Genomic DNA, 14,380 nt, shown 5'->3' with positions numbered 1-14,380 from the left:
TATATATATATGTCCAATCCACCCTAAATTAATTGAAAATAAACATGAAGGAGAAAAAAACAATATTTTTCAACAGAGGATCTTTTTGCTTTTTTGAACAACTGACACCACTTTGAGAACCAGAGCCTGAATCACATTTCAATAAAGTCTTATTTTTTTTGTGCAGGAAGCTTTAGAACTGTGTTTTTGTACCCTGTAATCTAACCTTCCTGTCTGGTGTTAGTGATATATTATTCTCACTGCTGTCTAATTCATTTTTAAACATGTAGTTGTATCAGGTTCTACCTGCATTAATATGTTTGGGCTTAATAAAGGGGACTGGAGAAATTGTGTGGCCATTTTGAAATAGGGTGCTGTGTAAAAGTTATAAATAATTAATATRTTACCTGTTGTAGATGGCTCTTTCAATGACCTCTGCTTAGAACAGTACTTCTCAAGCTGTGAGGCGGGCCCCACTGGTGGGTGCAGAGGCCTGCCGTGTCGGTCGCAGTGATGCTCATTTGGTCTTTCTATTTTTTATTTTTAATTGAACAACAAAAAATTCAGAGAAAACAGAAAACAATGGTTATAATACTACCTTACATGCAAATGCTTTAATACGTGGTACATTGCTACTAATTTATTCTGGGGCCCAGAAGGATTGGAGGGCCCCCCAACATAAAAAGTTTGAGAACTACTGACTAAAAGTAATAAAGTGTAATTCTGATCAGACTGACGAGCAAACGGCTAGTCTGAACAGTGTCAGGACCAAAGTGGATTTACTGCAATCTTAAAACAGTTAGGCCCCGTTTACACGGAGCTGGTTCTCAGTGAAGGCGCGCATGCTCAAACAGCCGACACACAGACGACTACAGAAAAGTTTCTTCTAAACTAGCAACAGTTACATTAAATTACAGACAGCAGAGGGTTTTTTCTGTTACTCACCCTTTTGTATCTTGTAGGAAAAAACACAAAAATAAAGTGTGATCATGAAGCTGCTGGATGATCAGAGCATGAAAGAGACCGGCCTCAGGGTTGCCAGATAAAAAATAATTTTTTTTGCCGGTCTTTTTCCGTGCATATTTTCACTAAACACAACACACACCTTATCTTACAACACCCTCACTCAGCATATATGACCGACTAAGTCATGTGCAGCATATTTTCTGTTTTGACTCAAAATATAATAATTTTAAAGGAACAGTAAAACACTTAAATATGTCTCATTTGGCAACAATGCCTGGTACATTACTGCAGTGGTTCCATATAAACAGGTGTATTTTTTTTTTTGTATATTCGTCCCAGTAAACATTAGGATTTTCAGAGACTGGTCTCATGTAAACAGGGCCTTAGTCTCAAAAGAAAACAGTTTTTATTCACATTTATTTACATATGATTTTATGGGCACTTATAAGTGAGTTTAGAATTTTACCACTTTGACATAAGAAAATGACATAAAAACCAGTGTTTGAATTAATGGCTGTTAAATTGTAAAGATTTGAGCTGTTTTAGGATGACAGTGATCCACTTTAGGGTCCATTTCAATCAAAATGGCTGAACTATGAGCTTTGAGCTTATACAATGTCAAATAAAACCTGTGTATGTATGTGTGTTCTCTGCAGCCAAAATGAGCGGGAAGATTTTGAGACAGAGTACAAGCAGAAATATGAGCGAGACAGAGTCCTGCTCAGTGAAGAAAACAAGAAGCTGTCCAGTGAACTTGACAAGGTACGTATCTGATGATGAAACAGATGTCATTACAAATCCATAAAAGTCAGCTTTCCTTCTTCTAGTCTTTGAGAGGTTTGTTTTATTGATTTTTGCCTTTATTTTTCAGCTCAATAGTGATCTGGTGTCTATCTTTCTATATGCGTGCACAGACACAGTCAAGTAACCCCATGTAACCCCTCTCGTATGGCTCCAACTCCTTCATCACATTCCTCCCTCCACCCCCTCCCTCCCATCACAGCCAAAGTAATCATTGTTCAATATTCCTCCAAAAAAGCAGCCTGTAGCCAGCTGCACAGTTGGATGGAAGGACTCACTCTCTCTTCTTTGTTGACTTTGGAAATGGCCCCTTGAAGTTCAGAAAGGATCTCGAGTTAAGTGGTTTCTAATAAGTGAGAGGCATTTAAACATGTAGAGAAAAAAAAATGTGAGTTTTTAAAGTCTGCAACCAATAAAAGGCAGAATGTCAGAATGAGATCAGCAAAATGTTTGTTTTTATTTATGTACTTATTTCTTTATCGCATTTTAAGTAATTGCTTTTCCAAAAAGCCTCCAGGACTGATTTGATCTGACTTTATGCCCAACTGCCAAACTATTTTATCGTTTAACACCAGCAATGAATGATAAAGTTTTTCCTTAATGCTTTCTTTTTTATTTTTCATGCCTGCAGGTGCTTGTTTAAACTTATCAGTCTATAAACCATCATTTGTTATAAGTATAAATAATTTCACCAAATTGCATAATAAGACCACATGTTATTCTTCACTTCATGCTTCAAATTAGACTTTTGCAAAGACAAAACAAGATAAATACCTGGGGTCACATGTAAGAAAATTATTTTGCTACAAGTACCAGTTTTAAGTTCTTGTTTGTGAACAACATTCATATTTAAATAAAAAGAATGAACAGCAGTTCTCACATGAACTGTACATTGTAGCTGTAAATCCAGAAAATTAAACCTTACTTAGGTTAGAGTGATCCCTGCTGCGGAGCAAAGTTGGTGCCTTGGATGTACCATCTGTTTTGTGAGCTGGATAACTTGAAAAATGCCTGAGGTACTGACTTTCATTTTGGTGTGTGGCTACTTCTACATAGATGTAAGAAAAGGTCCCTATCAAAGAAAGGGTTGCCATTTCCAAATTCAAGATGGTTGTCTCAACATATAAACCAGCCACCCTAATCACTTGAGGAAACTATGCTTTCTAGCTTTTATATTGTTTAAATGATTGAGATGGCCAAAAATGAACCTATGGTAATCAATCAATCAGTCAGTCAGTCAGTCAGTCAGTCAGTCAGTCAGTCAGTCAGTCAGTCAGTCAATCCACCTTTACTTTATAACCCTGTTCAATATCCAAGAAGTGCACATAGTGCTTCACATTACAGAAGTTACAAACAAACATTAAAAAGCAATAGAAAAAATAAAAAAGAGACCCTACACCAGGGCTGTCAAACTCATTTTCACCGAGGGCCACATGAGCATTATGGTGGCCCTCGAAGGGCCAATTGTAATAAACTTTGACGTTTCATGTTAAACTTTGACTAAACATAGTTTTAACTCGCCCTCTTTTAAACACTGATAAGAACTAAGTGTATGACTGACTAAATCTGAAATAAATACAGAAATATTAGTTAGTTTATGGTTGATGCTGACTTTAAAGCAACTTATTTTCAGACGTTAATGCTGTGCTATCCAACTAAATTGCTCAGTTTCTTAAAGCCAACAGCTCWGGGACAGGAGTTGATTAAATTTATTTTTATTTAATTTATTTTGTTGCCTTTTATCATAAATTTAAAGTTTACCATTGATAAAAAAAACAAATTTCATGCTAAGTAAAAAAAAATGGGGGAGTACCCCTCCTTGGCGGGCCACACGGGAGTCACCCCTTGTGTTTGACACGTGCCCTAGACCCTAGGTATTAGAAACCTGTCTAAATAAAAAAAGCTCTTAAGATTAGATTTAAAAAGGCTTAGATCAGTGAGGGAATGCAACTCCTGAGGTAGTTGGTTCCGCAGTCTGAATACAGCAACCAGATAGGTTTTAAGGTTTAAAACCTATTAAAAAGGACTGGAAAAAAGGTAAATGTCTGTGAAAAAGTACAGAATATGGAGGGGAAAAAAGTTCACCCAAGAGTTAGGCCAAAGGTTAGACAGAACGTCTGCATTGCTGCGTAAATGTAGGCGTGCTGATGCTACTGAAGGTATCAATCCGCTGAGGTTGAGTGAATTTTTACACTGATATGACGTGCTGATCAGTCAAACTAATATATTCAGTAGCATCAGTACACGTGTGTTTTGTGTAATAAAACAGCTGTTTTTTCATGATATACAAACGTAAAAGTTTCTTGTAATAAAGCCCTGCCAGTCCAGTTTGACATTTCTTAGCAATGGCAGTTTTATTTACCTAAGAAATACTATAAAATGAGGACCAGCCTGGATAAAACCATTAAACAGGACTATCAAAGAGCTTTAGAGGATGATTCTGAAACAGTGTATCAAAGAAAACATTCTAGCTTTTGTTAAGTTGTTAAAGCTGATGAGGTGTCTGCTCGTCCATTAGCAACCTTTATGAAGAAACACTTGCTGTTTGAAGGGATCTTGTCATTTAGAATCAATATAATGATGCTAAAAAGTTAGCATCGATTATATTCCACTTACTGTTGGGGCTCAAGTTCTTATCCACACACTTGAACAGCCCTCACACATTAAAAAACTGAAACAAGCAGTTGTGAACAAAAACTGTCTTGGCTTGTTCTTGACATCACAGTCCTGACAAGATGCAAGACACCAAAAATGTGCCCACAAAGAGAAATATTTAAGCAAACAGTCAGGCAGCTTCAGACCTGTAATGATGTTGCCATGGTTACACATTTACACACCCCAATTCGCCCACCTCCACCCCAACCCCCACAATGATTGAAAACACAAATGTTTGTAAACCCCACCCCTTTTGTGTATTTTTGTATAACTGCTCACACCTTATATACTGTAAGTATAGATCCGTGCTGTGTCGCATCTGGACACGTCATTATAGATCTTCATTGACAGACTGATAGATTTTACGTGTGTGTGTGTGTGTGTGTGTGTGTGTGTGTGTGTGTGTGTGTGTGTGTGTGTGTGTGAAGGCTGAACACCTTCATGGNGTGTGTGTGTGTGTGTGTGTGTGTGTGTGTGTGTGTGTGTGTGTGTGTGTGTGTGAAGGCTGAACACCTTCATGGTCTCTGGATAGGATTTAGTTTTATTCTTTTTCTGTGTGTTTGCTCAGTTGAACATCATGTTTGAGAAAGTGAGCAGCTCCAACCGGCAGCTGGAGAATGAGATGAGGGAGCTGGCTGATAAAAAGGAAAGCGTGGCTCACTGGGAGGCCCAGATCACAGAAATCATCCAGTGGTAAGACTCAAAACCCAAAACAGAGCTGAACACATTTACACTGATATCCACACAACAACCTTCACAAGTGTTCAAAAGTGCAACCCTCGGGCATCTACTTTCCCACCCATTTTATGGTGCAAACTGAAACGCACTCTAACAATGTACTGGGTTCCTCCTTACTGTAAAACTCACATGCCTCTGAAGATTCTCAAAATGTCTGACCCTCCGTTCCTCTCAGATCATTTCCTTCGGCAGCTGACACCTCGCCAGCTGCTATGCTGAACCAGCCCGAAGTCTTCACATAGCACACATACCACACACTCTTACACATGAAAAAACACTGCCACAGAAACATGCTTTGAGCAGCCACAGCACATTCCAAACTGGTCACTTTGAATTTTAAGACTTTAGCAGCCAGTGTTGCCATCTGGTGGTGAACCTTTGCCTCTGTGGGAGGATGAAATAGAAGCAGGGACTGGTTTATAAACGCAAGTTTTGTATATTTCTTCTCACAAACTTTAATTTGCCCTGATGTTGGAAAATGCATGTTTTTTCTTTTTTTTTTGTGGAAATGAAAATATCTTCAAGTTACAGCAATTTTTATTTAGTAAATGAGTTAAATCAGTGGTGGGGTGCCTATCACAACTACTGAACTTCATACACAACGTACTAGTGTGAAAGAAACTTTGTATTAGCTAATATTTAACCTCTACCTCTGCTTTAGCAGTTTCAGTTTGTCTGTTTTTTTTCTCAACCAAACTATGTCAGTGTAAAATAATGCTAAAACAAGTTTGATGTAAAATTTTTGTTCCTGGTCTTGGAGGAGTAAGACACTTTTTCCCTCTCTCCTGCCTTCCCTTATCTTCCCCGCTTTGCTGCTTGGAGCCTTCTCTACGTTTTCATCCGAAACCAGAAGTTATGGATATTTTTATGGATTTGGTTAGCTGGTCTCTTAATAAATTTTTGGAACAAAGTTTTCTTCCATGGGAGGACATGTCAAAGGTGGGACCTCTGTTCTGCTCTGTTCTGGATATATATTTGGATTCTGATCACTGGATTCTACAGATTGGCTTGGTGGTCTCCTGGTGTTCTATAAAACAGTGTCAGTGGCTGTTCATTTCCTGGTTGCCTGACCAATATGAAGGATGGCTGTTCTACACTCACCGGCCACTTTATTAGGTACACCTGTCCAACTGCTCGTTAACACTTTTGTGTTAGGCATGTAGACATGGTCAAGACAATCTCCTGCAGTTCAAACCGAGCATCAGTATGGGGAAGAAAGGTGATTTGAGTGCCTTTGAACGTGGCATGGTTGTTGGTGCCAGAAGGGCTGGTCTGAGTATTTCAGAAACTGCTGATCTACTGGGATTTTCACGCACAACCATCTCTAGGGTTTACAGAGAATGGTCCGAAAAAGAAAAAACATCCAGTGAGCGGCAGTCCTGTGGGCGGAAATGCCTTGTTGATGCCAGAGGTCAGAGGAGAATGGGCAGACTGGTTTAAGCTGATAGAAAGGCAACAGTGACTCAAATAACCACCCGTTACAACCAAGGTAGGCAGAAGAGCATCTCTGAACGCACAGTACGTCGAACTTTGAGGCAGATGGGCTTCAGCAGCAGAAGACCACACCGGGTGCCACTCCTTTCAGCTAAGAACAGGAAACTGAGGCTACAATTTGCACAAGCTCATCGAAATTGGACAAGAGAAGATTGGAAAAATGTTGCCTGGTCTGATGAGTCTCGATTTCTGCTGCGACATTCAGATGGTAGGGTCAGAATTTGGCGTCAACAACATGAAAGCATGGATCCATCCTGCCTTYTATCAACGGTTCAGGCTGGTGGTGGTGGTGTCATGGTGTGGGGAATCTTTTCTTGGCACTCTTTGGGCCCCTTGGTACCAATTGAGCATCGTTGCAACGCCACAGCCTACCTGAGTATTGTTGCTGACCATGTCCATCCCTTTATGACCACAATGTKCCCAACATCTGATGGCTACTTTCCGCAGGATAATGCGCCATGTCATAAAGCTGGAATCACCTGAGACTGGTTTCTTGAACATGACAATGAGTTCACTGTACTCAAATGGCCTCCACAGTCACCAGATCTCAATCCAATAGAGCATCTTTGGGATGTGTTGGAACGGGAGATTCGCATCATGGATGTGCAGCCGACAAATCTGCGGCAACTGTGTGATGCCATCATGTCAATATGGACCAAAATCTCTGAGGAATGCTTCCAGCACCTTGTTGAATCTATGCCACGAAGAATTGAGGCAGTTCTGAAGGCAAAAGGGGGTCCAACCCGTTACTAGCGTGGTGTACCTAATAAAGTGGCCGGTGAGTGTATAAGCACTCAGACTTTTGCCTTGTGCAAGCTGGGACAAGGTCTGAAAACGGTTCTGCTGAGGGTCGCGGGCCGGCTGTGGTTCCTAGACTTTGCTGGCCAGATGGAATTGATCTGGAGAAGCTGATAGCACGGTGGGATTGCCCACAATTTTTGACTGATTGGATTCGCCACATTGGATATACCAGCGGACATTAAGGCAGATGGAAAATTGCTATTGTCTACCTGACCGAAAACATTTTCTCTTTTCTCCGTTTCCAAACAACTGATTACAGATTAGGCCCACGCTGACCTTGAGAAGGCTGTGGAACTAAATTCCTCCTGGTGTTTACATCAACGACCCCCCACAGCCACCCAAACACACACACACACACACACACACACACACCTCACCTTTCCCCCCTCTCACTCCCGTCTATTCTTATTCCTTGAAGGACAACCTGAAGCTGCACAGAACAACACCAGTAATCTGAAAAATGGCTGAACTGTGGGGTTTATCTTTTTGGGGACTGGATTCTTCGGACTCATTTTTCAGATATTCACACAAGTGCATACAACATTCATGGCTTCAGATACATGCCCTCTAAACTCACTTAGTCCTCTGGCTAATAAATGTGCTTGTAGAGGTTTTTTTATACGCACCATAGTTTATCATATTTCGTTGATATAATATGATGTTTTTTTTCCCTCATCTAACCTTCAGTGGTATTTAGTTTTTCTTTTTAAAGGTAGCYTGACCCCTGCTGGTTGCTGCATGACCTGATCACATGTTCCCCCATGTTTTTGTCATGTGTGTGTGTTCTTCACTGGGTGTTCTTAAATGTAGTTTCATTGTGCTCCGTACAATGACAATAAAAGCATCAGCATCATCATCATCATCATCATCATCATCATCATCATCATCATCATCATATTAGACTGATATTTTGCCTTTTTTAACTTTGAGTGCATTTTGTCTGTTTGTATTAAAGTAACAAGTGTGTGTGTGTGTGTGTGTGTGTGTGTGTGTGTGTGTGTGTGTGTGTGTGTGTGTGTGTGTGTGTTGCAGGGTGAGTGACGAGAAGGATGCTAGGGGTTACCTGCAAGCTCTGGCCACTAAGATGACTGAGGAGCTGGAGGGTTTAAGAAACGCCAGCCTTGGAGCCCGAGCCACGGTAAAAAAAAAAACATTCCCCAACATTGTTTTTATTTACTGTACAAGCTCCTGAATGAGTGTAATTGTTGGTAGACATGAAGTCTCTGATTTGGAGAAATAAGAACTTTATAATATTTAAATGTTATCAGTAAAAACAAGATTGAAATAACTGTAATGTCCTTTTATTTTCTGCTTTTTTGTTTTCTTTGTGTCAGGACATGCCATGGAAGATGCGGCGTTTTGCCAAGCTGGATATGTCTGCGCGTCTTGAGTTGCAGTCAGCTCTGGACGCTGAGATCAGAGCCAAGCAGAGCATCCAGGATGAGCTAAACAAGGTCAAAGCAGACAACATCTCTACAGAATGGTACGAACGCCTCACTGTCACTGCTGATTACCTAAATTCCCTCTGGGCTCAATAAAGTATTTTTGAGTTCAGTTGAATTGAATTGAATTGAATTGTTCTCTAACTACTGTATTGGATACAATATGGGCTGTGATACATCAGTAAACTGCAGAAGGTGGAGAGTAAAAACCAGGAGCTGCTCACAGAGATTGAACGGCTAAAGAAAGAGATGGATGAGCTGCGGCTGCGAAGAGGTAAACTTAACGAATGCATAAAACGTCAGCAAGTGTACCACACAGTGATGCAGTCAAATCCTTTGTTTGCACTCAGTGATTTTAGTGGTAATAAGGTCTTTGTAAAATTAGCAATTTGTGTTAGAAGACTCTACAGACTGAATAGAATTTCTCAGTAAATTAATATTTTGTTATTATCAGAATCCCAAATCAGAGCGCTTTGCTCTGTATGCTCCGTAACAATGTATTGTCCTTTAGGTCATATGTAACCCCCTCCAGGTCTTAGACAGAGTCCTGTGACTTATTTTGTTTAAGTCGCTCTTTGATGTTTTAATACTGACCAACAGTTGTGTTATTTGTTCTGTTTAAAGGTGTCAAACACCAGGATTCACAGAATTCCTTCTTGGCTTTTCTCAATGCTCCCACCTCAGCCCTCGACCAGTTTGATGTAAGTTTGTCCATAAAGATCCTCAGATAAAACTGATGAGAGCAAACATTCATGTGCAAACAAGTAAAACTGTGTGTGGGGCTTTTTGGATGGCTATTTCTTAAAACTGAAGTTGATCAAAAACTATCTGCTACATGTAGAATATTAATTGTTCACAAACTTTTCCACACAAATTTAAAATGTTTCTTTAAATAGTTAAAGTCATTAATTTTTTTTACGCTTTCTTTATTTTTGATCACAATAAAATGTCTGCATTTTTGGTTGTTTTTCTTGCATCACTTTTGTACAACAGGACTCTTATTCCTCATCTTCATCTTCATTAATTGAGTTTTGGGAAGATGTAAGTTTATTTTGAATAGATGGAAGTCCATGTGTGATTTATTCCTATGTTGAAGCAGCTCTACCTAGTATCACTCCAAACATAAAGTATACAATCTGTGGACAAGTAGTAGGGCTGCACGATATTAGGAAAACCTGTGATGTGCAATTACAGTGCTTAATATTGTAATTACGATATGACTTGTGATAAATGAACAAATACATAATTTGTATTTCTGCTCTGAGTTTAGAGAAAAAAAAACAATACATCGTTTTCATTCCAACGTGACAGTTTTATTACAAAAAAAAATCTAAAACTAGATGCAGCTGCTGTATTAGCGTTGAAACTGCAAGCTGCATGCAATAAAGTTAATGACTTTAAATCAACTCCCCCATAAAACATTTTCTGATGGTCTAAATACTGAAAAAAATCCTCTTCCTGTCAGGTTTTTAAAAATAATAAATCTGAAAATAAATTATAGGAATTTAAGAAAGATTTAACATAATCCAAGTCCAACTGCAAATGATCCAATTTTGGTTTTGCTAGCGCTAGCTTTTTGGAAGTCTTCATACAGGTCTTTATGGTTGTATTGAATGTGACAATATAGATTACCATATTTATTCGTGTTTAATATGAGAAATTTAACCATAAAATTCATTCATAAACTGTGGGGGGTAGTATACACAAGAGTAAATATTAACTGACGTTTTTAATGTACAACCACAATAAGTTTCAATATTTTCTCGTATAATACTGAAATATTCCCCCTCCCTCCCGTTGTAAGTTGCACAAGGTGAAGCATATAAATAGTAGCTGTATCTCAAAAGAGAAAAAAATATGTTTTCTTTTTCTTGTTAATCGCAGCGATGTAAAAAGACGTGGACTTTAGTTGTTTGTGCTGATAAATCCATCTTAATAATTTACCAACCGGCTTCTGCTCTTGTTTGGGAGCGAAATTTTTTTTAAGTGGCACACCGAACCGGAAACTTCTGCTGCACGCCCTCTGCTGTTCTGCAGCAGAACACGCCCACTCAAGTGTCCCTAAATAATGTTTTGCCACCAGAGGGTGCACCGCAAAAGGCTGAAAAATCCTGAAATCTGTCAGAAATGAGTGGTGGCTCATGATTTCGATTCTTTTATACTTTTTATGCGCAAAAAATTATGATCATATTGTACTCAATGATCATATTATACATGAATAAATATGGTAGTCATGTTTCTTCTTGTGGTTGCCTCTAGTTTTTGTCATGTTTTGCAAAGTACCTGTGTTTTTTACAACTTATTCATTCTTCAAACAAAAATATCTCCAAATAAGAGACGTGCTGTTTTCTTATTGTCTCTAACATTTTCCTCACTTATCTTGCTCTCAGCCATTGCAATCCTGACTAAGCTTGCTCAGTACTTTGCTCTATGTCTATGTAAGGAGTGGACATTTAATGTAAATAGATCCATCCGATTGGCCAAGTACATGAAGCGCTCTAATTGATTGGTCAAACACTTCAAACTTCAGTGTTATTGACAAAACACACAAATGCAAACATTTGAGCCAACCATTTATTGCAGTGAATGTGTCATTTTGCWAAATGCCTATTGCGCAGGGTGTTATCGCAATGAAAAATTTTGTATTTACTGTATTGTGCAGCCCTAACAAGCAGTGTCCTTGTGTTTAGGTGCCCAACGTCATGTTTTATCTCCTTTATTAGCCGTTAATCACTATGTTACAGTTCCTCAAGCTGAATGTCCCAAACTTCTCCTTCCTGATGATCATCTGTATCTTTTGAATTAGCACCTGTTCACCGCTCAATTTCTGTCCTTGGAGCTCCTCTGATGGTCAAACCACTGTCTGGTGCAGTGCCTCCCAACCAGTATGTACAGAAGGCACAACTGAATAAGTCAAGTTTACTTAGAAGAATTTTATTCATAAAAAATAAAGTCTTAGTGTCATATTAATCTGTATATTTTGAGTGTTGCCCCAGTTAAAGCAGCTGCTAAACACAGGGCTCTAGAATAACTTGTTGCACTGGTACGCCTATCGTTTTTTCTTAGGTGCACAAGAACAAAAGTTAGGTGAACCCAGATTTTCAACTGCATCACATTTAACATTGCAGTGTTATAGGTTAGCTTTTTTTAATCACTGTCCATTAAGGCAATATTAACTCGCAAATAATAAGTTAATAGTCTAGTTCTTTATTTGAACCAGACTTATACATGATYTAATTTAATGAAAAGCGTATTTTAAGTGATTCTATGACCTGAAATTTTAATGTAAATATCTCAAGGTTATTGAAATGAAAGAAATAAGTGCAAATATTTAAAGGCTGAACATTTTATAAACTCTCAAACTGAACATTTCATGGTTAAATGTCTTTTAGACTACACACACCCCTCAGATAGACAACTCTTGTAGTTTGGCCTTATGCTAAACCAGCTTTTCACACTCTCCGTATCGTCAAAATCCAAGGAGCAAATATTGGTCTTTTGCACAAAAACTACAATTTTTTTATTTGTTAGGCTGACTGATTTCTTTTTTAAATGACTTATTCTGTTCAAAAAGATTATATTATTAAGATGGTTTTGGCGCATGTAATCATTTAGTACTATTGTGCAGAACGCATGTAATCAATTAACACTATTCATTTTTCAAATTTGATCATTTATTGAATTACACAGAGCAGTTTAAAAACAATGGGCCTCATGCAAGAACCGTTCGTACGCACAGATTTGTTCTTAAGTTGTGCGTACAAGTGATTTAGGAGAATTTGTGGCATTCACCAATGTTTTCGTATTCTAAGATTTTTCTCAGATACGAACAAAATTCACGAGTGGTCCAGACCTGTCGTATATTTTACGAGCAGTCAGTCTGCTGTTATCCAGGCTGATTTTATTCACTAATCAGAATTAAACTGATCCGCTGCACCTCTTTGAACAACTGGTTGCACCAGTGCGGCCGGAAATTCTTTTTTGTTCCAATTTTGAAAAATCAGGTTTCATTTGTGACCAAATTAGTTGCACTCTAGAACCCTGAAAAAATCTTTTTTTAAGTAAAAAATGAAGCAAAACACAAAACAAAAGGTTGGGAGTCACTGCCTGGCATTTCCCCCTGTTCCCCTGTCTCCTTTCTCATCTGTTTAAACATGTTTTCAGCTCTGTTAGACAGCAGTTCTAATATTCACTATTGTCTGCCTGTCTTCTTGCCACTTAAGCACTCGCCGTCCGTTGGCTCTACTAGCAAAGGCAGACGTGTAAGCACCATTACTGCTTGTTGCAACCTTATTTCAAATGTTTTGTCTGTGTCCCACTGGTGTGCATTGTTGCCTGTGTGTTTGATTGCACGTCTACAGGCATAACGCATTTCTATTATAGTTGTGCAGTATTGTTTATTTTCTATTATATCTGTGTGGTCTTCTGTGTATATTTTTAGTGTGTCAGTGTTCATTGCTGCATGGTTTGTTCTTTCAGTGTTGAAATAAGCTTGATCACCAAGCTGTGATGAGTTAGAAAACATGGAGTTTAATAAAGTTGCGGGTTCTGTTTTCTTTGGCTTTAAAATTGGATGGGACTCCTTTTTGCCACAATKCTTTTGGTTGCAAAAACGTTTACCTACTTGGTATTCTTTCTATTTTGATGCCATGTGGCCTAATATTTAAAAGAATATGAAGTTCAGCTATAAATAATGGACCTATGTAAAAAAAAATACGAGACTGATGAGGTGAAATGCAGAAAATGTATGAAACTAAAAGTATGGAAGTATCAAACTGAAACATGAAGTGTGCACATGCATTCATTTTGTTTGCTTCACACAGGTCGGAAACAATGTTGTGGAAATGTATAGAATAGTATAGAGTTGTGGAAATAAATATCCCAAACCCTGAGCATCACTTGGAACGCTTTTGTATTCATTAATAAAATAAAAAGATTAAACAACCACAGTAAATCTGCAAAGATTGTCCACTGAACATCAGAGACTGGACAAAAAGAGGTCAAAGATAACTCTGCTGGTTCTGGGCAGCTCCTCTGTAGAGATGGGTCTGTCCGTAGGACGACTAGAAGCTAAGATTCATGTAAGAGTGAACAAGAAAAAGACACTGAATAAAGCAGACGGTTCGTCAAAAGTCACAAAAGATGAGCTGTAATCAGATTGGAGTAAAACTGAACGTTTTATCCATCAAGGTCAACTCCATGTCTGATGCAAACCTAAGAATTCTCATCTAGCTGAGAACACCATCCCCACAGTGAAGCATGTTGGTTGCAGCGTCGTAAAATGGGGATGCTTTTCATCAGCACTGAGACTGAGAAACTGGTCAGAGTTTAAAAAAGATGGATGGAGCAAAATATGGAGAAATTCTTAAAGGTAAACCTGTTCGAGTTTTCCAGGGATTTGAGACCGAGACGGAGGTTCACCTTTCAGCAGAACAATGGGCCTCATGCAAGAACCGTTCGTACGCACAGATTTGTTCTTAAGTTGTGCGTACGAGTGATTTAGG

At 38.7% G+C, this 14,380-nt stretch overlaps 1 protein-coding gene across 4 annotated transcripts in view; it reads left to right on the top strand.

The window, feature by feature from the left end:
* Positions 1-14,380, top strand: part of cdc42bpab (CDC42 binding protein kinase alpha (DMPK-like) b) — a gene marked incomplete at its 3' end in the record, with an annotated part of 53,755 nt that overhangs the window by 36,886 nt on the left and 2,489 nt on the right. For 3 of the 4 annotated variants that reach the window (XM_014031139.1, XM_014031141.1, XM_014031138.1), the window contains 7 exon segments: positions 1,602-1,707; positions 4,970-5,094; positions 8,467-8,572; positions 8,769-8,917; positions 9,059-9,150; positions 9,501-9,577; positions 13,100-13,138. In XM_014031139.1, the coding sequence (XP_013886593.1) occupies positions 1,602-1,707; positions 4,970-5,094; positions 8,467-8,572; positions 8,769-8,917; positions 9,059-9,150; positions 9,501-9,577; positions 13,100-13,138 (694 nt within the window). 4 annotated transcript variants of the gene reach the window in all.

Source organism: Austrofundulus limnaeus, unplaced genomic scaffold, assembly GCF_001266775.1.
Source record: "Austrofundulus limnaeus strain Quisiro unplaced genomic scaffold, Austrofundulus_limnaeus-1.0 Scaffold1187, whole genome shotgun sequence".
In the NCBI taxonomy this organism is placed as follows: Eukaryota; Metazoa; Chordata; class Actinopteri; order Cyprinodontiformes; family Rivulidae; genus Austrofundulus; species Austrofundulus limnaeus.
Note: the sequence above shows the minus strand (reverse complement) of the source record. Positions and strands in the feature narration are given on the sequence as shown.